Raw genomic sequence first — 24809 nt, forward strand, 5'->3', positions numbered from 1 at the left:
TGCTCTGGTATGTCAATTGACTGCATGTAGGATAAAGTGCTTAGATGTAAATGGAGTTAGGCGAAGGAAGGAATAAAATGCAATGGTGTGTCTCAGAAAGTGTGCCATATAAACAGCACACAGACACTAAAAACTACATAACTCAAGGAGAATTTGGGAATCCATCCAGAGATGAACCGTACCGCACCTTGATAACAAGCAGTGTGGTGCAGTCAAGAGAGGGGTGATAGAGATGTAATTCAGTGGTAGTTGTGTGTAATGAATAAGATCCAAGAGTGATAAACTTGGATCTTGCTACAGGGTGGGGAACTACAGGATTGCACAGTAGTAATAGTGACATCATTATTTGCTAGGTCATTTAGCTGATTTATTAGATTATTAATAAGGGGTAAATTCAACAATAAGCATTGAAGCCTCTCCTCTCAGGCCTGCAGTTGAGAAATTAAGACTTCCAGGTAACAGCTGCCCTCTCACCCTTGCATCCTCTGAAAGACATCTTCCATTTAGACATAACAGCCTACCAAGTCCTTAAAGGCTGCAAACCTTTGGAGTGAGTTTCACCACTGGTTTCGCAAACTTGCCTTAATAAAAATTGCAACATTTTGTTTTAGCTTAAGTTGGTCCAAACCACTAATTAGTGCCTCATTATTTGAAGAATATTTTGCTGTATGGAATTGAAGTTTTCATTGAAGTGATCTGAATGATCTACTTTCAAGAGAAAAACCAAGATGAAAAGTAAAAAACCAAGTTTTAAGTAAATCAATTTATATTCACATGCTCATGTAAGCCTACAAAATTCTTTTCATATATGTGTGGTAGTAGCATTCACCTTCCCCCTGGCTGACACATGGGGACAACCAACCTTTCACGACCCACGGTGGGAATAGGAAGAGGCAGAACCCCTTGGTCCACAGACAGGGTGCCCAGCCAACAGGGCAGAGACATTTCTGCACCATGACTCCATCCAAGGAGACTTCCCTGGTCTGAGTGCCCCTCACCACTCTCTCCCACAGCAGTGACTATTTTTGGACTGGATATCCCTGAATGATCCTTTGACCCTTAGATCTTCTGGGTACCCTTGAGCAAGAGGCCTCTTTGTGTGTGTGCGTGTGTGTGTGTGTGTGTGAGTGCACATGTACAGTTTTGTGTAGTAACATAATCCCAAGAGGTACACCAAACCTGTAACCTGCTAAATGCCATGGGAGCATCACCGTTACCCACCTTGTTCATTACTTTTGGCCATTGGTTTTAGTTGGAAAGTAAAGTTTGTTATCTGCATGAAGTTGTTGCCATGTACCTCTGTGCCAGCATGCTGCCAGTTGTCCGAATCCTTAGCTCTCATAGACCACTGTAATATCAGACGGGTTTGTGTTGGACACAGCACAATTCCCACTCTCCTCCTTTAAGAGTCTTTTCTGCATTAGTCTCATATAGCATGTGCAGGGACTCTGACAGGATTATGGCCACACAATCCTGAAGCCACATTCCCAGTACATTACCACTACAGAGAGGGTGTTAGGGGTTTTTTTTATGTTTTCAGTTTCATTTGGTTTTGTTTTGTTCTTCTTTTTTTTTAAGATCTTTTCTGGTGCTCCATGGGATTTTTCCCATGGCTGCCCAACCTCAACAACTCTCCCTTAGGTGAAGACAAGTTGTGGTTTTTTTTGGTTTTTTTTGGTAATGGGAGAGGCTTGAGCTTTCTGGCTTTCTACAGGCCTTGACACTGCACTTGTCTTTGAACAGACCCTGCCCCTGCCTTTGGGTGGGCTCATGTGTGGGGAGCACCAGTCGCTGCTTGTGTCCCCCAGGGATCAGTATTGATCCTGGTCCTAGTCAGAATCCATATTGATTATTGATGGGTGAATCCAATGCGGAATAAATAATAAATTTGTTGGTGACAGCAAGTTGGGCAGGAGTGTTGAAAGGATCTGCAGAGGGACCTGGACAGGCTGGATCAATGGGGCAAGACTGACTGTGTCAGGTTCAACAAAGCAAAATGCCAGGTCTTGCATTGGGTCACAACAACACCCTGCAGTGCTACAGGCTGGGGGAAGAGGGGCTGAAAAGCTGTGCTGTGGCAATGGACCTGGGGGCTGCTTGCCAGTGGCTGAACCACCATGTGCCCAGGTGGCCAAGAAGGCCAATGGCATCCTGGCCTGTGTCAGCAATGGTGCGGCAGCAGAACCAGAGCAGGGATTGTCCCTCTGTACTCGGCAATGGTGAGGCCACACCTCGAGAGCTGTGTCCAGTTCTGGGCCCCATAGCACAAGAAGGACATTGAGGGGCTGGAGTGTGTCCAGAGAAGGGCAGCAGAGCTGGTGGAGGGGCTGGAGCACAAGTCCTGTGAGGGCGGCTGAGGGAGCTGGGGGTGTTTAGCCTGGAGAACCGGAGCTTACGAGGACCTTATGGCTCTGGACAGCTCCCTGACAGGAGGCTGTATCCCGGCAAGGCTCGGCCTCTTCTACCGCGTACCAAGCGAGAGGACAAGACATAGCCTAAAGCTGCGCCAGAGGAGGTTTATGTTGGACATAAGGAGGAATTTCTTCACATAAAGGGTGATTAGACCCTGGAACGGGCTGCCCAGGGAGGCGGTGGGGTTACCGTCCCTGGAGGTGTTTAAGCAAAGACCGGACGCGGCACTCAGTGCCATGTTCCGGCTGACACGGTAGCGTTCGGTCAGAGGTTGAACTCGACGATCCCCGCGCTCCTTTCCAACCGCACCGATTCTGCTTTTCGGGGATTGCGCTCCCCCGCGGCGCCTCCCGGCCGCGGCCCGTCCCGCAGGCCGAGGGGCGGAGCCGGGCCGGGTGTCCATGGAAACGGAGCGCACGCGGAGCACCGCCCCCCTTCCCTGCTTCCCGCCGGCCGCGCTCGCCACCATGATGCTGCTGGGCCGCGGGCTGGACGCCAGGTACGGGGGCGCGGGGGGCCGGGGAGCCCCGGGCTGCTGCCGGGGAGAGGCCCCGCTTCCAGCAGCGTGCCCGGGGTCGGGGAGCGATGCGGTTCCGGTCCTTCTTTGCGCATCTGCCTCCTTGGGAGATGGGGCCGCCGCTGCCTTCCTCCGGTAAAGGCCGCAAAACTTTTCCAGGCCTAGCGTGCTGTGCAGAGATGGAATAAATATGTGCTGCCGATATTTGTTTGGACCTCTCGCGAATAATTCTGTGGACAGTTCTAAGCGGTCGTGATAATGAGGGGGGAATAAAAACTTTTACACCCCCCACATAAGAAACCGTAGTGTTTCGCATCCCAAAATTAAATACTAGTTGCATGGGTGTACTGTAAGATCTGAATTGTAAAGTGGGTGATTACATCTTCCTCCTGGAGGGAAACTTTCTGACATGAAGATCTTTCAAGAAAATAGGAAATATATACCTTCTACTGAAGATCTTGTCAGGGAATACAATTTTGAAAAACGGCTTTATTAGTACGTAATGAAATATTTACTTGCCTACTCACCAGGTGAAACTGTCCCTATTCAGGCGGTTCTGTGCTCCAGCGTGTTCTGGAGGACTGAATAACTTCCTTGGGGTTTTTTTTAACCTCAACAGAATCTCTTTTGAACAGTCTGCCAGACAGCTTGCCATGAAGCAACCCCAACTGGGTTTTGGCAGAACTTTGGCATGAAATACATTTCCTGGAGTAAAGGTGTTCCTGGTTTGAATTGTGTTGTTGTTTAGTCTCAAAGTACCACATTTCTTCAAATTTTTCTGATTATCATATATCCTGATACAAAGTCAGTGTTTAAATATTGGTCAGCAGTATTGGGATACCTTACAGATATGAAGGAAGTTTTTGTTTCTTGCCATGACAGTGATAGGAGTGAATTCTCTTTAGAGAATTCTATCACTTCACATCAATAACCTTGTGTTGGACCATAGAGACTTTTTAGGACTTCTGGCAGGTGCTGTTAGCTGAATTGTCTTACAGCTGATTCACTCAGATCAACAATGGGCGTGAGTTCACATGACCATCAAATAATATAGGAATATGAAAGCAAAATACGAAGTGAAATCTGTGAGTTACTGGAATGACTTATCTAAATCCTTAATAATGAAACATACAGGCATTGGATCAAATAAATTAATTAGATTTAGGTCGTTTAAGATAATTTATTAGTGAGATGAATGTCCTTTCAGTGGTAGTACAGTTTTCACCTCTTGTGTTGATTCACCTTTCTTCTTTAATTCTCAGTGGTATTTATCCTCTGTAGTGCAGTTTGGTAATTGTTTCCAATTTAAAGAACATTAAATACCTTCAACAGTTCGTCCTCTACTGCCTAATTTCTCCAGCCATTGCCTCACCTGTTTAGATTGCAGGCCATAGCAGGAAGGGGGGTGGTCTTGCAGAAGTCTTGAGACAGCAAGTGTTACCACTGTGTTAGGAACTAATAACATTAGTAATAGTGAGCTTTTGCTTAAATTCAGGAGGAAAACTTCCAAGCAGATTTTTGTGATTTGGATTTTAATCTGTTGGTTTTTTAAGTGTAAATCTGCTTTTTTGTTTGTTTGTTATTTGTTCATCATCAGTTGTTATTCATTCCTCACATCAGTTACAACATTCTCTTTTTCAGAATAAATTTCTGCACTGAAATGAGATATCCAAATTATTAGAAGTATTATTATATAGTTTTTCTTCTGTATGTGCTGTAAACATTTCTGCCTTTCTTATTTTTCTTTGGTATCCAGGGACAATCAGACTAGACAAATGCAAGATGCTGTTTCAAATGTGGAAAAACATTTTGGTGAATTGTGCCAAATATTTGCTGGATATGTACGTAAAACTGCCAGACTACGAGACAAAGCAGATCTTCTAGTAAATGAAATATATGCATATGCAGCTACAGAGACACCAAACTTAAAAGTTGGACTGAAAAACTTTGCAGATGAATTCTCCAGACTTCAAGATTATCGCCAGGCAGAGGTACAAAATTAAAGCTGTACATGTTGTGTTTGCCATCTGAACTTTTCAGTTACTTATCTGTGATTAAAAGGGAAATCATATACTCTGCAATCAGAAGAGAAACAGGAGAAAACACGTCTAAATATATTAATGTCTGAGCAGGGTAGGCTGCCAAAGCATTCATCATTTACACTCCTAATCACTTCAGGGAAAACTGCCTAAAATTAGTACTGTTGAAGTCAGGAAAATTATCCATATGAACACTTGATGTATTTGGGAAAGAGCAAGTTTTTTTTTATTGGTGTTAGACTTTAGATAATGATTTATGGTTAATAAAGTGTTCTTTTTTAGTTGTGTGACTTGAATTGTCTAGCAACAGCCAAGGCAAAATCAGTCATTTTCCTTTAGTTGAGCATTATCAGAAATAGTATTGAAGAGGTACTGTCAGGGACACTGTAGATTTCATAAGTTTGTAGTTAACATTAAAAGTACAAACTTAATTTGGACCATATGTGACTGTATAGTCACATTTCTGCTAGATGAGTGAGAGTGCAAAGAAAGGTGTTTATGCCACTTACACATTTATGTGTGGTGCCAGTCAAACTGTAACTTACGATGCAGAATTCCAAATACTGAGATTTTAAAAAATTCATTCACATGTACTCAAACTAGTTTTTGGAGTATGTATCTATTCTTTAAGTAGAACATAGAAAATTCCCATTTATAGTTTTGAACAGCTAAGATCCACTATAATTCAAAAAAGAGACTGAAGTAGTTGACATTCTTTATGTCTTCAGATAGGACTTTTTTTATTTTGTAGAGCACTGCAAGTCACCTCTTCATAATAACAAAGTGAAAAAAGAAAACCTTTGAAAAGTAGTTAATAAGAGAAGCAGAGAGTTTGAAATACAAGGAATATTGTGTATCTTTAACAGTCCATTAAGGGATGGATTAAGAAGCATTAAGAAACCTTGGGATGTGTGCACTTTTTATTTTTCCATAAGCTCTTATACATCTGGCTCCAGCTGAGCCACATGTAGGTCTTTATGCTTCAATTGATGTAATAGCAAATTATCCTCTGCTATTATATTTATATTGTGGCCAAAGGTGAATGTAAACTCAGACTGCATGATCTCTGTTTTCATCATTAAACTGCGAACCTGTAATTTTGAGGTACATATGTAACAACTTGACTTTTGCTTTTGTTGATTTTAAATGTGTTTTTAAAAACTGACATTTGGTGTCATCCTCCTGCCATGCCTGTCTGTAAACCAGCATTGCCTTGTGAAAGAAAAAAGGCAGAAGCAGCAAAGGAAAAGAGAAGCTTTTAGTCTTTAAATCAAGTTCTCCTTTGCTCCTGAAAACAAAATATTTCTTTATTTCTTCTGGGCATCAAGTCACTTAACAGTTTTCCTGTATGCTGGCAAAGTGGGCAAGAGAAAATTAGCTTGCAAGGGTTATTAACAATTTCTGGTCTTTAGGTGCAGTGCTAGATATATAAATACTGAGGTGTGAGGTACCACAGCACATGGTAGGGTAAGTAAGTAAGGTAGGCAGGTTATTTGGTTCATCAGTAATGCGTGTTGTTTAGAGCCTTACTGGCCTATTCCTTTCTATTCTGTTGGCAATTCAAGTGAAATTGTTTGACAGTGCAGTGGTAGATGGTATCAAGGAGAAATGTTTGCTCAGCTGGCCTAGGTTTTGGCTGACTGGTCTGGTGACTACCAGTATAGGGGGAACTGTCCCCCTACTTCCCAGTAGAGGTATGCACCTTGTCCTAATCTGGATTGTAGCAGCAATGGGCCACAGGACTCACTCATGGTCCATAACTCATTGGCAGATTACGCTGGGGCCACTCAGTTTTGTCAGATTTGACAAGCAGGTCTTATCCTATTGCCTGTCTGACCATATGTAGCTGTTTTTCTGAAACAAAAATTCAGAACCACTCATCTGTGAGAGCATTTATGCATTTTACATACCCTGTTATTGGTATTTTTATAGTGCACTCAGTACCAGTGATGCTGTTTCCATTATTTTTACGAAGCGTTCCATTTTGCACAGTGTATTTGATAGCAAAGATTGCTTAGTCTGTAACCTTATCAGTAAGTGGAGAGCAAATACACTAATCTTTAGATAGAAAGCTACAGAACTCCAAGATGCAATGCTGGATGTATTTAGTACTCAGTTTGATGTATTCATAATTTTCCATGTTTCATTTATCCTGATCTAATTAAGAAAAAAATAATTCCACAAGAAATCAGCTTGAGCTCTTCAGAAAATAAAATCCTTTTTGGTTAATGTACTTGACTGTAGTTTTTACGAAATTTTTTAAAACCCTCATCTTAATACTTTTTCAGCATATATGGATTTAATTCATAATAAGATGAGTCACTATTGAAGTAATTGTTTCCCATTTCTGCACACCATGGATATGGATGATTTTAGTGACTTGTGATTTCTTTTTGTAGGTTGACAGGCTGGAAGCCAAGGTTGTTGAACCTCTGAAATGTTATGGGACCATAGTGAAACTTAAAAGGGTAGGTTAAACATATGTTTTCTCACAAGGTACATTTCAGTGTCCTGGCTACTCAGTTGAAAACTTTTTGTTTATGGGGAAAATGGTTCTGATTTTTCATATTTCAGTAATCAGTTTAACTTAATTATATAATTAGACATCTAAACTGAAGCTGCATATATGTTAGAGGAAAGAGCTTTGATGTGAAGACAAGGGTATTCAGGCTCTTCAAGCACAAACAAATGCTCAGAAAAGGCATTAGTATGAAATTCCCTGGATAGTGTAAATTCAGGACTTTTTGTTTATAAATAATGTCATTTATTATTGTGTGATTTTGATGATGATGGTGATGATATTATTATTACTATTATTATTATTATTACTGCTTTGGCTCTTAGTCATCAATATGCTGCCTTTAACAGCTTTTCTAATTCAGAATTATGTTCTACATTAAAGTTCATAACTTAGAAAACCCATTTGAACCTGATAAGTAGGTAGTGCCTAAATCCCTCTCCATTAAATCCTTACGATGACCTGAAGATACACAAAAATATGAGGTCTCTTCTTTCACTATATTTTTGAAACAATGTTAATAGGAGTTTGAAATATTCCCTTAAAATACCTGTAAGTTTCTTTCCTCCAGGAAAGATAAGCTTGAGCAAGGAATTTAATAAGCAGATACTAAAAGTAGATCTTCTTAATACTTGAATCTTATACAGAGAATACCTTAATCCCGCAAATCCAAATCTGTAATTGATGTAGATATCTGTACCATAATCTATACAAATCAGAAACTTAAATTATTATTATTATTTGATGTTATTTTACAAAAATACTAAAAAATCATGCGGGGTGTTCATCATGATTAATTTGAGTAGATGGTGGCCACTGCATCTCAAGCAAGCAGTTTTCCTGTGGGTTTTTTTTGTGGGTTTTTTTTTCCATATGATGAAGAGCCAAGTAGTGTTTGGGACTTACTGCACAGTTACCTCACGTGGTGGTTAGAGAAACAATTGTCAACGAAATGCATTCTACACTTGAGTGGGACTACCCACAGTAGTCCTTAGCAGAGCTGTAGACTGTAGTGCCTAAAACCGGTATCTTAATGGTCACCAGTCTGTGAGATCTAGAACTGGGTACTTTGTAGGGTATAAGTGATGGGGGTGGAAGACAAGTTTCATGTGTTTGTGGCAGTAGGGTTGCTGGGGAAACACAAAACATTACAGCAATGCCTGGGGCTGCCAAAGCATTGAAGAGACTGTCTTGAGGTGCACTGCCACTGATAGCCAGTAATGCTGAGGACAGAGGCAACTGGAACCAAGTAATTGCTTGCAACAGTGAATTGAATTTCCTGTGGTCTTTGCCTTTCAGAATGTCAGAAAGTGTTGCATTATGTTGATTTTAGCTACAGTGAGGAGTACAAGAGCATTTTTAAACCGTAGATGAGATCATTAATTTTACCAGTTTACCTTTGAACTAAGATAGAGTTCACTAAAGATATAGGCCATTAAATGGTTATTTTTTTCCCTTTGCATGTTGACCATAAACCTTGGTTAAAACTTCAACTACCTGGTCTTCAGTTATTATCTGTAATCACTGAGACATATTTAGTGACAAAGGAAATTTTGCCACTCATGTAAATCTAGCACAAGCTGCTAGTTCTAGGACTGCTTTAGCTGTAACTACATTAGCTGGCTAAGTAAAACCAGGCAGAGTATGTCATTATAGCTACTTTCTATAAAGAGGATGTTCTCACTGCTGCTTACTTACTGGATCTGTTCCAGGAAGTACACAGCAGTTTTTCTGTGCTTTATCTAAAAATAACTATTGCTTTGCCTGTGATGTAAGACATCAATGTCCTGTGCTACTAAATGCTTTAAAGAGCCCCAGGTCAATCAGAGTAGTGTTGTCCTTGATCTGCTAATGCAGTAAAATTGTTTCATTTACTTGTTCTGGTTTATGATGCTGAATAGCTTCAGTGGAAGCTAAAACAATATCCTTGTCCTGTAACACAGCTTAAATGTAGGCTATGAGGATTTCTTTCTGTTTCATTGTTCTATTTATCAATCTTCACTTTTCTGCTTTTTGGCAACTCTGTTCCCGGTTCCTTTTCTTCCTGTAAAACAGGACATCATAAAACCAAGGTGATCCACATGCAGAAGAAAGGATTGATTTGCTTTAATAACTTCAGTGACTAAAGCAGGTAACAGTACAGTGCTGAGGCTCTGCCAGTTCATTGTCTGGTGGATGAACTATAGCTGTACTTCTGTATGATTTAAAAATAGATGGGTGACCAGTGTTCCTGTGTGTGACTTGAATTCATAGTTAAAACTTAGAGGGACTATGAATAATTTTATATTCTTTGCACCTTTTATCTCATTGCCTATTCCATTCCACTTTTCCTTGAGTGTAACTAAAACATATTTTCCAAAAACATGTCAAAGCTTGGTCTAAAGACACTGGAGGTGAATGTAGGACTGTTGGTGGTAGTTACTGGTTAGTTGATGCTTGTGGTGCTTTGTTTTAAATGAAAGACTTCACGTAATCTTTGGTTCTTGTTACATGCTCCATTAAGATGAAAGAGCTCTCTAATGCTCTGGGTTTTTTTCTGGATGAAGGTATTTAGATACTAGTAAAACAAATTTTTCTTCTTTTTTTTTCTGTTAGGTAATGTGCACCTTGATTCTTTCACCATAAATTACATTTTCCCCAGCTTTTTAATATTTTGATTGGTTTTTTCCTGCACTCTTTTCTTGGACAAAATATGTATGTAACTGTGCCCTACTTTTGGACATCCAAAACTTGTACACAGTTTCGCCACTGTGGCCATAGTAGTACTAATTCTTTGTCACATTTCAGCTAGAAGAGAAGTATGTTTCATGGTGGCTGTTGTTACAGAAAGCAGAGGTAGAGGAGGGAACAGTTCAGTCTCTGTACGTATTTCCAAAGTCATTACATGCCAGAAAGAAAACACTGAATGTAATAATGGTAACTCTAGAACTTCGCATCCTCAAGTACACTTTATGTAAAAGTCAGCACACTTTCAAGCCACAGTGTTAAATCTGATTGACTGTTTTAAATGGGCCTAGAAAGTCAGTGCTATTAATGGAGCTCAGTCATTAAATAGCATTAAACATGCAGCTGTGGCCATTTGATGGAAAACTTTGTTTTTTCAAAAATAAATACATTCTTTTCTCTTTCTCTACCTTTAAAATTTAAAACTGGAAGAAACAATTTAAAAATTTCTAGTATTGCTTTTCTTGTAGCCACATGCTTCTCAGAAAAGCAAAAGGCCTTTTCAGTAGTCTTTGACCTTAGAGGTTGTATAAATTCCCTTCTGAAAGAACAGCAGTAAAACCAGCATTAATGGGCTGAAGATGAAGTAGTTTTTATTATCAGAAGCCAGCTCTGTGTCCCTGAAGATGAAGCAAAATAACAGTTATATACAAGGACATACAGACAGTAAGGATAGAAAAATGAAGAAACTGCATGTTTTGACCCTGTCCTCATGTACAGCCTCATTATTGAAGGAACACACAGCACTGTGAAACTTGGCAATCTTGTGCTTGTCACTGAGTAGTGATCTGGTCACAGGATCACCAAACTTACTGGAAGTCATATTCTTAGTTGCATATCCTTCTGTCATGGCAACATACGAGCATTAAAATTGTGAAATCCAAGGAAGGAGCACAGACAACTTCCCAATATGATAGTTTCTTATAGCTCTAACTCCATTCTGGAGTAGTAAATAAAAGTAGAAGTGGTGTTTTAGAGTAAAAGGTCATTTGAAATGCATGCCCAGTCCTCCCTCAGATTTTGTTAGACTTTAGACTGTATTTCTGCTTGCTCTAAACTACTGCTCCTTTAAACTGGAACCATCAAAATTAATGACCTTTTCCACACCAGCGTCAGTGGAGTGATAAATACTTGACTGATAATTCCATGAATGTCAAACAGTTTGCAAAACAGTTTTATAGCATGAACAAAAATTTGAGAAAACTGGTAGATGAACATTCTTAAATTGTCACAGGTCTTCCTAGAAGACATACTACTTCTCATTTGGAAATGGAACAAAACCAGTTGTCAACAGTTTCTGCCTTTTCTAGATCGGTTAAGTTTTATCTTCTCCAGCTCCACCATTACTTGGATGTATTTTGTTTCAAATGGTTTTAAACACTTTATGAAAAGCACATATATAAATATGCAGTTTAACCCTTTCAGCCCTAGAATTCCTGTGGTACCTTGTAGCACAGAATTGTTTAGGTTGAAAAAGATCTTTGTAATCATTGAGTCCAACCATTAGCCTGGCACCACCACGTTCACCAGTAAGCTTTGTCCCTGAGTGCCAGGAACTCCTTTTTTGAACACTTCAGAATGGCGATTCTGTCAGTTCTGTCGGCAGCCTGTTCCAATGCCTGACCACCCTTCACATGGAAAAAATTTTCCTAATATTTCATTTAAACCTCCCTGGTGCAGCTTGTATGTCCTCATCCTGTCACTGGTTGCCTGGGAGAAGAGACTGACCTGCACCTGGCTACAGCCTCCTTTCAGGGAGCTGTAGAGAGCTCAGGTTCCCCCTGAGCCTCCTCCAGGCTAAACACTCCCAGCTCCCTCAGCCACTCCTCATCAGACTTCTGCTCCAGCCCCTTCAGCCGCTCCACTGTCAGCAGTGACAGCAGTTATATTTTCTTCATAACTTCTCCTTGGTACTGACTGCTGCCTGCTTTGTTGTTTTGTTTTTTTTTTAATGATGCCACTTTATTTGATGCTGCTTTTTATTTCTAAGTACCACATTTGTTCTATTGCTAAGTCAGGAATGAGTCTGCCTTCTTAATGCTTTGGGGATCTCAGCTTGTGACCATCTGCTGTACTTTTCATGTAAAGCTGTGAATATCTTTTTCTTTCCTTCCCCACATTTTCAGTCGTCACAAGTGCTATAGGGACTTTTACAAGGTGCTAAACTCTCTCAGTGCCCACTGACTTCTCTTTCATAGGATCAATTAACATATCACCAAAATCTGTTTTTATTTGAAGCAGAAGTTTTGTCCATGTTTTCTAGGCAATGCGTGTATGAAGGAGAGCATATTTTGTATTATCCTAGATGTATTTCAAACATGTCTAAAACATTTCATTTCCAGGATGATCTTAGAGCAACTTTAACAGCAAAGAGCCGAGAAGCCAAGCAATTATCTCAACTGGAAAAGACACGTCAGCGGAATCCATCAGATCTACACGTTATCGTATCCTGCCTTTCTAGTCACTTTGAGAAATATTTTTAGAATTTCTTGGGAATTAAACTGTTACGTTTGGGAAGTAGTAATAACAATAATGCTCCTTAGAGGAACTGTTCCCAATGTTGAATCTTTTCTTGAACTTAATGAAGAGTTACAGCCGCTACAGAGCAGTAGTTACTTTTGAATTGAAAAGAAACTATGAATTATTTGATATGTTTATGCAAGAGAGGTAGGCATAGATTACATCCAGGAATTTGGAAGCTTTTGAAAGTGTAATCAGACAATTTATTTTGTATTTCTGTGGATTTACTGTTTTTCTCCCTGCCATTTTGGTTATTGTGCTTCCTAGTACCTAGATGGGATATGAGTTTCCTCCAGCTGCATGAAAGGATAAGTTGTTATTCTGCTAGTAGAATACTCACCTAGACTACTCTTCCTTTCCAAAGACCAGTCACCCTCCCCAGTATACTATTCTGTATCACAATGAGAAAAATTAAGCCTCTATCAAACTGAATTAGAATTTCCATTAAAATCTCACTGAAGTTTCAAATTTTGAAGCAATCAGAATCTAGGGAATGCCTAAATAAATGAGATCAAGGCAATCCTACTTCAGTCCCTTTATGCTTACGTATTATGATACAGGATCTAGGTTCATGATGTGCTGTGAACTTTTTATTACATTTTAGTGTTGGACTTGGGAGTTAAGGAGTCCTATTCATTGTTGGATTTTATCAACTGTATTTCAGAATCTTCAGGATCTTTGTAGTGACTGGGGAATGAGACTGTAGAAAGAGTGAAAATGACTGTGTTGGTCAAACTGAACACAAGAGAACTACATTTTATTTTTGTCTTTGCCAGAGAATTTTCATTTAATATTAATCAAATCAGTTAAATCAAGTCATGACTAATTAGAATTCCTCATGTAATAAAGACAGACATTTGTCAGCCATAGGGTTAGAACTGAGTTGTGTTGCAAAGTTATCTTCTGTTGGAATTAAGGGAGTAAATTATAACAATAAGCTGTTTTTTTCCCAAAGGGAGACTGGTCCCATTTTTCTCTCTCAAGCTAATTCCCATTTCTTTTCATTTCATGGGTATCTCACTGGCACCTAGTTCATCTCTTCTTGTTTCTTTTCTAAGCTTCTCCCAAATACTCTTCTGTGACTTAGCTTCTTGTAACACCTGTTTTCTTCTTTGCCTGAAGAGTTATAAAATCTCAGTACCGTCTGATTCTGCACATGGCAAAAGCACCAAATGCTGCCTATTAGCATATTAAAGTGATTGACACTTAAAAAGGTCAGATTGACACTTAAAATACATAAAAAGGTATTAGGAGCAGGAATGTGTTCATTTCCTTTTGAGGATGTGTGCAGGTCAGCTTTCAGGTCTGAGAGAGGCTTTACCACATTAGAGCAGAGCAGCTGGGCTCCTGCAGAGGTTCTCTTATTCTTGAGCAACTGTGATGTTGCAGCAGTGAACAACTTTGGCCACAGATAGCAAAGAATCTGTACTTCCATCTTACAAATTATGTGTTAGCACAGCTTTGAAAGGAAATAATTACCAGATTCTTAAAAATACACTTCCGTAAATCAAAATAGATTTTTTTTTTCCTGAAGAAGTCTGCTAAACTATAGATTGCCTGCTTTTTATTTTATTCTTTTAAAAATAAATAACCAAGCTCTCAGTCCAAAACAGACAGCTGTTCTGAAATGTTTTGGCCTGGATACTTGAATTCTAGCAAAGCTCTAACAGATTTTACATCTTACAGCCAGAGGCTTCAGACAACATAATAATAGTACTAAATATACAGATGTTTTGAAATAACTAAGATAAATAGTTCACAGTATATTAAAAGTAGAAGTGAAAATGAACATGTCCATGAATGTTGATTGTTACATTGCCATTTTTCCTTTACTAATATTTCCAGTCACAGGTGAGTGTTCAGAAAATACCAAACTGCTGTTGTCCAAACTATGCAGGCTCTGCGACTTGGGACACTTCACTCTAAAACAACCAGAATTCCTCTGCCAAAGCATACGTGCACAAATTATGTCCAAACCAAGATTTATTGAGGAGGTGTATTTGATTACCATAGTAATAACATCCTGTATTTGTATGTGTAAGGGCTGCATATGCATAATAGCTGCCATCAGCTTACAGACTGCCTGATTGAAGTAATTGAAAATACACAAAATGTCTTTTCTTCCCTCCAGTGGTTTGGACAAAATCAAGAAAGAGAGATGAACATGTGACCTTATGTACTACTAAAGATCATTATCAATTTTGTTTGCCCTGTAATGGCAGAATTGTGTCTATGGTTTTAGGCTGTTTTTGAAAGGAGATTGCTTCAAATTGCTAATACTGTAAAATAAGGTTAGCAGATTACAATCAAAGAAGTGAATAGAGCATGCCTTATTCCTTAGGTTTCCATATATGTAACACTAAAAGCTAGATCACAGGAACTGGACCTTTGGTGTCTTTTTCCATTAAAAAAAAATCCTCTCAAGTTGCAGTTTTGTAGAAAAGGGAAGAACCTTACAACTTGATCACAGGATACAGTACTTGATCCATATACTACTTTCAAATCTCATGACAAAATAGATGTGTGATGATACTTACTGACTGAGCCTGTAAGTATCACTACTGTATGATGTTTGACAAATAATGTGTAGAAAATAACTGAAGTTTAGAGCCAAATCTTGTAGATTGCAAGTGCAAGCTCTTACGTTGTTAATTTGTAATACTACACAGTTCTCAGACTTGACTTAATCAGAATAGTTTCAGCATCTTTCATTAAATGGTAGTGAACTTTCTATAAAGTTTATAAATATATCTAATTAAAATAGCTATTTAAAATGTTTTTTGTAGTAACAAAATAAGAAAAACTGTGTGTGTATGTATGTGTTAAAAATGGTTGACGTGTCCCCTTCCCAGTGCCCCGTTGAAGATGTTTTTTATCAGACATTTTAGTAATACAAAAATATTAAAAGCATAAAATACCTGAAATGCATTTGAATCTAAAAATTACAATAACTAGCCTGCAAGATTGAGATATTTACATGATAAGTACATTAGTTCCAGCTGCTGCTATAATCGTCTATTTAAATAATTTGTAAAAACATACTAAGATGAGGTTCAGCACACTATACTGGAAAAGAATCTTTCTGGACCCACCAGGTTGATCTGCAGTAGAAAACAAGGGGTGATCTTTCCTCCTCTACCACCACTCTGGCCTGCGCTGGGTTAAGTACCTAAACCCCTTTCACTGTGCTATCAGTGGGATGTCAGGACTGGCTCAATAAAACTATCCCATGATTATTACAGATAATGAATCAAAGCAGAGGGACTTTCCTGACTGGCTGCAGCTGATCATTCTTCATGTTTCACATGAAAGTCACAACAGTGTAGAAGGCATCTTTGTATTCATCACGCTGCAGATTTAAATACTGTAACACAGATATGTATTGTCTTGCAAACTCAGACTTAAGTAATGGCAATTATAGCAAATAGCTTTGTATCAAATGCAAGACTAATTTCACCTTTGTGTTACTTTACCAGGCTGAAAATGAACTGCAGAGAGCAACAATGGATGCTACTCGAACAACTCGGCACTTAGAGGAAACCATTGATAATTTTGAGAAACAGAAGATAAGGGACATCAAAGTATGTGTGCTCACATTTCATCTTGCATAATAAAATCATTATAGTTAGTTGGGGGCAAGATTAGCAACATTCTGGTATTCACTGAAATGCAAATCTTGTGGTATTCATGAATATTTCACAGATTTGTAAATTATAGATAGAATCTACAGATAACTTATCCTCAACTGGCTATAAAAGAGCAAAACAGCAAAACTTCTGACTGACAATATCTTGGGAATACATATTGGAGATTATCAAGTGGCTTTTCAGTAAGACATGTTATTCCTAATACATTTCCTCTTTACTTTTGAAGTATTTATTCAGAATTTTTTATTAAATAATAACTGCATAAGTGATAGCCCAGCCAGAATTTATGTTTAATGTCTAAAGTTCATTTAGATTCATTCAATGTGACTATTTACAAGTACTAAGTATCATGCAGTTATTTATATCATATAAATACCAAACACAGAATACAGTAATTTTTTGAACGGCAAATATACTGCATTAAGAAAACCTTTCTTTTCATTTGCTTTCAGAACATATTTTCTGAATTTATAACTATTGAAATGTTGTTCCATGGGAAAGCTTTAGAGATATATACTGCTGCCTATCAGAATATCCAAAATATTGATGAAAATGAAGATTTGGAGGTAAGAGTGATTGAGATTTGCTTTTCTGTTTACTTCCTATATAAAAACAATTTTCACAATTGGGCTACACATGTCCCACACAGAAAAATGCAACAAATACTTAGGTTCCCAGAAGAAACTCATGTATACCAAGCTCATTTTTTTTGCATTTCTTCAGCAAGGGCATGCAGGTTTGTAATCTCAGAGAACACAGAGAGCAACTGCAGTGGCAATCTAATCTTTCCCACAAAACACAGAAAAGACACTCACAAAATTACCTGCCACTCCAAGCTCAGGTAAACATAAAACAGTTTTTAAAGAACACTTCTGCAGTGAGTCTTGCTCTAAAGATGCACATAGAAAAAAATCTTAGACTGCTGTGATAAGATGATGTAAAGACTAACTACTATATTAAAGATCTCCCTCTAACCTGAATTTTGTTTGTTTGTTTGTTTTCATCTTTTAATCATTTTTATTAGGCTGTTCTAGAATTAAGAGACATTTGTTACTTACTACAGTGGGTTTTTTGCCTTGTGGCGGTAACCAGCTTCAAGTCATCCCTTCCTTTCTTTCTGAATTATAGTCTCTCTTTCCCAAGATAGGCTTTTCAGTCCTTTATTCATTCTTGCAGTTCTTCTAGATGTTGGGTCTTTAAACTTAATACCATGGAAGTGTGTGTTGTGTATGTATGTTTGGTTTGTCAAAAAAGTTGGATCATTTTCAGTCTTTTTTTGTATATCCTACCAGTCATAATTTTATTCTGTCTATGACATAGCTCAGAACCAAGTTAGCACAAGACTTAAAAAAACATGAGTCTTCAGTGACAGTCATATTTGAGACTACTTGGTAATTTTACTTCATTTAAACTATGTCATGGCAATTTTGTACTATTTTAGTTTCACAATTATAATGTCACATGACACCAATTCAAAAATCTCCTTAAAGTTAGTACTTTGTCTTTCACAACCAAATTTTTAATCTCATTTTAAATTTTCTGTTAATTGGACAATTATTTACTTTTCATAAAAATACTGATCATAATATACCATCTTCTTGACTTAAAGTCTTGCACAAATAGCTGTATTGGTTATTGAAATAACTTGAAAATATAATAGATGTCATGGTCTCCTCTGTATTCTAAGAGGTTTCCCGAATTTTTCTTAAGTTGTACATCTTCTGTACAATTCAATAACATTTTTGATGCAGTTGTGTCTGACAGTAGGGATTTGCTTGTGAAGGGATTGAGTTCATCTTTGCAAGAAATGGAGAGCCTGAAGGAGTTGCTGGGGTTCACACTTCTAGCTTAGCCTTAAACTCAGCTACATATGTTGGTGGGAAACCATTGCAGTTTTCCCTGTGTAAATGCCCCCAAAGCTCTGAAGAATGTTTACTTGACCACATAAGTACGTTGATATGTCTCAGGTTAAGCAAGGACATTTTTTCAGCGACAAGTGATCAGTCCAAACTACAGTCGATGCACATCTCTAGATCAAGTTTCATTCTCCAATGCTGCATTTCTGCAAACTTCAGTCTTGGTAATTCTTGGCTTGCAAGCACCTAAGTGACAGCTTTCTCCATTTGATCAGGTTTTTCGGAGCTCACTTTATCCACCAGACTACCAGTCTCGCTTAGACATAGTTCGTGCAAATTCCAAGTCCCCCTTGCAAAGAACTGGCTCCTCAAAATCTTCAGTGAGAACAGCACAGGTAAGAAAAAAATTACATACTAAATCAGTATATTAAAGATCTACTTAAGATAATCTTTTAGCTAATGCACATGGATCCACTGTCTTCACTCAATTCAGGACCATCAGAAATGTAAAGAAACTTTCAATGGCATAAATATCATAATAGACTCTTGTTAATGCAGCTTTATCATTGAAGGGGAAAACCCCTCAGCTTTTAAAGCTGTGTTGCTTAATTTTGACAAATGCCATTTCCAGCAATACTTGGTGTTCCATCAACTGACTGTGGCATCTTGCAGAGAAGAGATCTAGGAGATTATTTGAGAGAGTAGTGACATTCTTTAAATATTTGCATACTTTTAGTATTCAGATTCTAGTGTGGCCTCTCTACCAGATTCTAATTCAGACTAGTGATACCTTCTAGCAGCAGAGCAAACTCATGACCTACAGTCCTCTCCTTTTATACTCTGAAAATTCACAGCAGGTGAGGAAAAGGATGGTAAAAATGACTGAAACAGTTGAAGACAGTGCCACTCTTTTAGGGACCAGCTACCTTGCAAATATCTTTGCCACTTGTTTACAGCAGTAAACTTGCTGACATTGCAAAATGGCTAAATTATTTTTAATTCACTGCAACTGTAATTCTGTAACTGCAATGATTCTTACCAGTGTTTCAGTTACAGACAAAGCCACATTTAAAATGCATGTATCTTACCTTTCTTCTTTGAATAGACTCATGCATTGATATTGTAGTAAGGAAAATTTTTCTTGACTTCGTACACACTTTACCCCTTCTCTGCTCTCAACACAGAATGGATCAGTTATTCCAGTTGAGCTGTTCTGTTGAAAGTATGAATTTTGTCATCTGAAGAGATACAACCTAGTGATTCAGTGCATGAAGTACTACCTTGACTGAATAACTTGCAGTCCTCTCTATCACTTAATTTCATATTCAAGCTACTTCAGAAAATATGAGAAAAAACACAAAACGAGAAAACTGAGTGTGTGTACACTGTGATTCCTCCCAGAGGTGGAGTGGAATTCCATTCTAACTTGCAGGTTAACCTTTCTCATTTACTAGACTGCTCTTAATTATAACTTTGGGTGTTAGTGTTCTTATAACCTCTTAACTTACCTGAAAACAACAGGAGGTCATCTAGACCTAGAGGGAAAGTGCAGTGCAATTCAAAATAAGGTCATCTTACTTGGCTGTGCAGTGTGGATCTCTCTGCAGAGGAGGATCATATGGCCGAAGAAAGGGGTGGAACACCCAACTAATGCAGTCACCATAAGGCAGTGAAGAAAGGGCAGCCCTTTCTGATTCTGTAAATAGCATGGTGCTGAATTACATAAGGGCTAATCTTTGGAACACCAAACATATCTTGAGAAAAAAAAAAAGCCGTATTCAGAAAAACCTGCAGGTGACTTGTTTTATCTTTTCTGTGCATCTTTCACTCTGAAATTTTTGACACATCTAGTTTCCTGCTGCACAGTAATCCTGCACTGTCTGTAATGTAGTACTTTGCAATTTCCAGTGTAAAGCAGTATAAATGATGTGGGAAGCAGTTCAGAGAGTCACACGGCCCAAGTCTGTGGGGCAGGGGAGGACAGACACATACAAACACTAACCTGTAGGTGGGGGACAGTGTAGGAAGTCACTGCATACCAGATGGAATAAAGTGTGCCAGTAACACAATTCAGGTCTTTTCAAAGGATTTAACACATACCATCCTTGAATTTATTTCTGCCTCTGTGGACTAACTTTCTGTATTATCTGTATGTTAAAAATCTAAAGTACTCCTTGAGCTTGACTCATTTTCTCACAAAGAGCTATGTCCTTCATTTTACAATGCTTCACTTGGCAATTCATCCTCAAAATTTTGGTTTACCAGTTCAGGTTGGTAGAGCTTATACTTTAGAACTGTAGCAAAACAGAAGGACCTTTTCCAGATATTTTAAATCAAATTTAACTACACAAGTTTTATCTACATGCATTAAATATAACAAACTTTTGTACTGACACTCTGTAGGACAGCAAAGTGTAATTTTAACCATTATTGAAAATGTCTGCATCCAAATGTTCCAGCACTAAGATGTGGACAGAATTGCCATGTTTCTGCAGTGAAAGATGGAGCTGAACTGCTTAAGCAAGGACTGTCATCACCTGCATGCAACTCATAAAATTAATTTTTACATAAAATTATGTATGGTCAAAAAATTATCATATTCTTTTTTTGCATTAAGTTCTGAAAAATTAAATTTCAATACTGGTATGTTTTAGTTCTTTGGCACAATAACTTGGATTTAAACTGCATAATTTCTTTTCTCACCTTCCTTCCCTGATACAGTTTGGTTCTTAGGGATAGCCATCTTAGCACCACCAGTGATAATATTTAATATACTATTTAGTTAATTGCTGCATGGTCAGAGGTATTTGAGTAGTGAGCAGAAAAAAGCCATAAAGCCAAAACAGTTCCTGTTTCAGGAAAGGGGGGAGCTGTTATTCAGAAATATGATGCAAGTTCTGCTGAAGAATTTCAGATGCTCTGAATTAGGAAAAAAACTTAGAAAATTAGTCTGTCCCAGTGAAATTCATTTCACCTTAACAGGCTCAATCTGCAGCATTCCTCAATTCCTGCAGCATTAAGCAATTGGAGTTCCTTAAACTCCAATTACAAATCACTGGCATTGTCTTTTTCTTCTTTCATTCAATGAGAGACTGCTGCTTTAGACATTTCAGCTCAGGTTAAGCCAGCTTCACCCAATGATTAACTCCATTTTCTGCTATGCTCAGGAATTTGTAAGCAACTATTTGCTTTGAGCTAAATTACATACTTGGTGAGCATGAACAAGACTTAAGTATTTTTCTTCTTTCAGAAGTTCAATGACTACAGTTTGCTTTATGCACACACAAAAAATTTACATTACATACATGGCTGAATGAATTACAATACATCAGAAGTCAATTTAAAAATGAGCGTTTAAAGGACCTTTAAAATAGGGGGCTGCTTAAAAGAAAAGGCAAGCTCTGTCTTCAGTGCAGAAGTTTTTATTATATCACTGTATGTGAGAAGACACAGAAAATATAACCAAAATTAGAGCTTCAGATGCCCTTAGAGAATTACTGAACCTGGAATTTTCAAAAGCATTCCAGATTACTTGGATAACTGTCTTCAATGCTCTCTTTCTTATGGGGAAAGGAAAAAAAAAACATGTATCCTTCTTTAAATTTAAATTTTGCATTGTCTGTGAAGAATCTGTCTTCAATAGGAATTAGACTGAGCCCTCATTAAAAAAAAGTACAGACTGCAGAATCTGTCAAATGAGATGAGTGTGGCAGCTGGCACTTGTTTTTAATGTTTGATGAACCAAAAGGAGGAGTCACTCTAAAAGCAAGCACTGATGGGCAGGGAAAGAAGTTCATCTATGAATCAAGACTCTTAAGTTTGTCTAATTAATTCTTGGGAAAAAAGGTAAAAAGCTTAGAGCAGCATCCTTTTGAGCTTTTAACTGACGAGGTCTGATGTCTTCAAGGCCTAATACTCCTCTTCACCCTGCTGCTTCAGCAGCCAACCCAGGAAAAAACTGATTTGCATCTTGTTGATTTGATTTTTAGCATTAAATTGGTAAAAAATACCATTTTCCTTATCCTATAATAGTTCTGAAGGACTACATGAATATTTTTAGCTTTTAAAAACCATTACAGTATTTTTATTCTGTGTCATGTATCTTTCCATTGGCGTGCATGTTATGAACAGTTATTAAATAAACAACTTATCCCCTCCCCGAAATGATAACCATGCAAACATTTAGGCTGAAAATGCCAATGGAAAATTATTTTTTGTTTGCAGAAAACAAACAGTTGATGTCCTTTTGTTGGGTTTTTATCAGATTTCCCGCAGAATGCTAAGAAAAGATGAAGAAGAGGACGAGGAGGAAGATGAAGATGATGAAGAGGATGATGAGGAGGATGAATTTGATGCTACTAAGGAAGTGAGATAACAAAGCTGTTCTAAGAGGGGTTTTTATTAAGGGGGAAAAAAACCCTTCACCTAAAGGCTTTTTTTTGTATGTTGGATCTAAAATTTCACTGGGGCTATATATTTAGAATTCCAGCAGGAGCAAGAATCAGTGCTGATTTTAGAGTGCCAGACAACAAATGACCGGTTTCAAAAAATGGAAAAAAATCCACTGAAAGTGGGCAATTTCAGTAGCTAGAAAATGAAATATTTAAATAGATGCCTGTATTATATCTGCATAGATGTTATATTATAAATGTAATCACATTTGCTTAAACTTACATGATGAAGTGTCCAAAAACTGCACTAAGCTTTCAAGCAGTTATGAACATTGTTTTGTCCTTACTTTGCCAATATATTACCTCTCTAGCTATACACCTCTTGAATTTTTTAAGTACTCTAGCTGTAACTGTTATAATTGGGTTTATACATCCTAAAGTAACTGTGGTAATTACAAAAATGTTTGCAGCAACAACCTGTTAAGATTTCATTTTGCGATCCACCCTGGATGGCAGAAGGCATGGTGAGGTGTACTTTTTTTCTTATTTTCATTTTTCTCAGGCTTTCATGAGGTACAGATGACTTTTGATTCCTTTACACATACAGAATGAACAGTCACAAATAAGGACCTGGCCCAGTATCTTATGTTCAATGCTGCTTTGCTTTTAAATAAAAGTGCCTTCATGATAAAACTAGTGGATATTTTATGTAGTTGATGTTTGTTATATTAGTTGACATGCTATACATAGTTCGAATTTCACGTGTTTAGCTATGCAAATCAGTTATTGGTTCCATCAAACATACAAGAAATTACACATTTTGAGTGTAATTTCGTATCCTGTTTGGGGATAGAGGTTACATGTGTTCATTTTTTAACAGTGCATGGTTGTCTGGCAGAAAGTTTACCACACTGTTCACCTCCAGCTTTAGTATCTGCTAAAGAACAAATGCAGAAGAATTTAAACTTGTGACTGGGAAAACAATTTTAAATTATAACAAAATCTTCCTTTCAGTTACAGAAAAAAAACAGGAAGTGCATTTATAATATTGCGACTTTTTGTCCACTGATGCATATGCAATGCATACCTGTTTTGACATGTGAAAAAACACGTTTTGCCAAAAATTAATGAGATGAAAATAAATGAAAAGTTCACAATATAGGGTTATTTTAAACCCAAAAAATAATTTTACACCAGCATTACATACCATTGACATTGAATTACTGCTGGCAAGGAGTAAATACCAATGAGCAAAATTTTTTAAAGTATCTATGTAATTAATTCCAATCTATCTCAGCAACTAAGACCCTTCAATAAATACTAGTATCACATCAGAATTCTGGTGATCGCCGCTTTACCATTTCATACACAATGAAGTAGTCCATCTCCAAAACAGATCATAACAATTTCAGGTTTTCGTATAATATACATAGATACAAATAGCAAGTATTTGTGTACTATTCCTTGAGAAAGCAATGCTGAAAAAAAAGGCAGTTTTGTTTAGATAAATTCCCCTCTAAAAGATTATGCAGTCCACAAGCATAAAATTCATTCTCCCTACATCACAAAAAAGTCAACTCCAGGAATCACAGAAAAACTTCCAGAAAAGTACAGTGTTGGGCAACTTTGTCTTGCGTGCGTGATGTCTTAACTTTGCATGTTGCACAGAAATTGTGACCTCAAAACTACAGATGTAAAGTCCCTGACTAAAATACTTCACCAGAAGTAGAAGCCAGAATAACAATTTAGGATGTTAGTAAAGAATTAAATACTACGTAAAGATCCTTCTGCAAAGAATTTTCTCATGGTACGAGTGCATGCTGCAAGACTGACTTGCAGTTGCTCCATTCACTCATTTGTATTTTTTATTACTGGTCCTAGATCATGCAGACTTGTATCCATCCTTGCCTAGACTGTTTTGCCTCTCTGTTGAACACACTGGCACATTCCTTAGGGATTAAGGGTGCTCATCAGACTGTCCTGTTAGACCTTCCCTAAATGCCTCAAGCTGCTTTCATAGGTGATCACTATTTCTAGTTTTTGACAACAGCAACTGTTCTCTTTTACATCAGAATTTTTGGACAATGGTAGCAAAAGCAAATTCAGAGAAGACATAAGTAAGGAAACTTCCCATGTTTTATATAAGCATCACCAAATGTAGCATTTCATTTATTACTCCTTACTG

At 37.8% G+C, this 24809-nt stretch overlaps 1 protein-coding gene across 3 annotated transcripts; it reads left to right on the plus strand.

Annotated features, from left to right (window-relative positions):
- Positions 1-2795: 2795 nt before the first annotated feature.
- FAM92A (family with sequence similarity 92 member A) lies at positions 2796-23320 on the plus strand. Of its 3 annotated transcripts, XM_030968188.1 has the most exons (9): positions 2796-2911; positions 4686-4920; positions 7368-7436; positions 12553-12654; positions 14576-14581; positions 16207-16311; positions 16830-16943; positions 18509-18628; positions 22498-23320. In XM_030968188.1, the coding sequence occupies exons 1-9, from the start codon at positions 2814-2816 to the stop codon at positions 22606-22608; spliced, it is 960 nt and encodes a 319-aa protein (XP_030824048.1). In that variant the 5' UTR covers positions 2796-2813; the 3' UTR covers positions 22609-23320. The 3 variants fall into 3 exon arrangements, with proteins under 3 accessions (XP_030824048.1, XP_030824058.1, XP_030824066.1); XM_030968198.1 differs by lacking the exon at positions 14576-14581 and having other exon boundaries at positions 16201-16311; XM_030968206.1 differs by lacking the exon at positions 14576-14581.
- The last annotated feature ends 1489 nt before the right edge of the window (positions 23321-24809 follow it).

The sequence above is a fragment of the Camarhynchus parvulus genome, chromosome 2, assembly GCF_901933205.1.
Source record: "Camarhynchus parvulus chromosome 2, STF_HiC, whole genome shotgun sequence".
Classification (NCBI taxonomy): domain Eukaryota; kingdom Metazoa; phylum Chordata; class Aves; order Passeriformes; family Thraupidae; genus Camarhynchus; species Camarhynchus parvulus.

Coding starts and splice junctions, on each gene's coding strand:
- FAM92A (XM_030968188.1), top strand. CDS start 2,814: ATGGAAACGGAGCGCACGCGGAGCACCGCCCCCCTTCCCTGCTTCCCG. Junction 7,437..12,552: donor CCATAGTGAAACTTAAAAGG/GTAGGTTAAACA, acceptor TTTCATTTCCAG/GATGATCTTAGAGCAACTTT. Junction 18,629..22,497: donor CTTCAGTGAGAACAGCACAG/GTAAGAAAAAAA, acceptor GGTTTTTATCAG/ATTTCCCGCAGAATGCTAAG.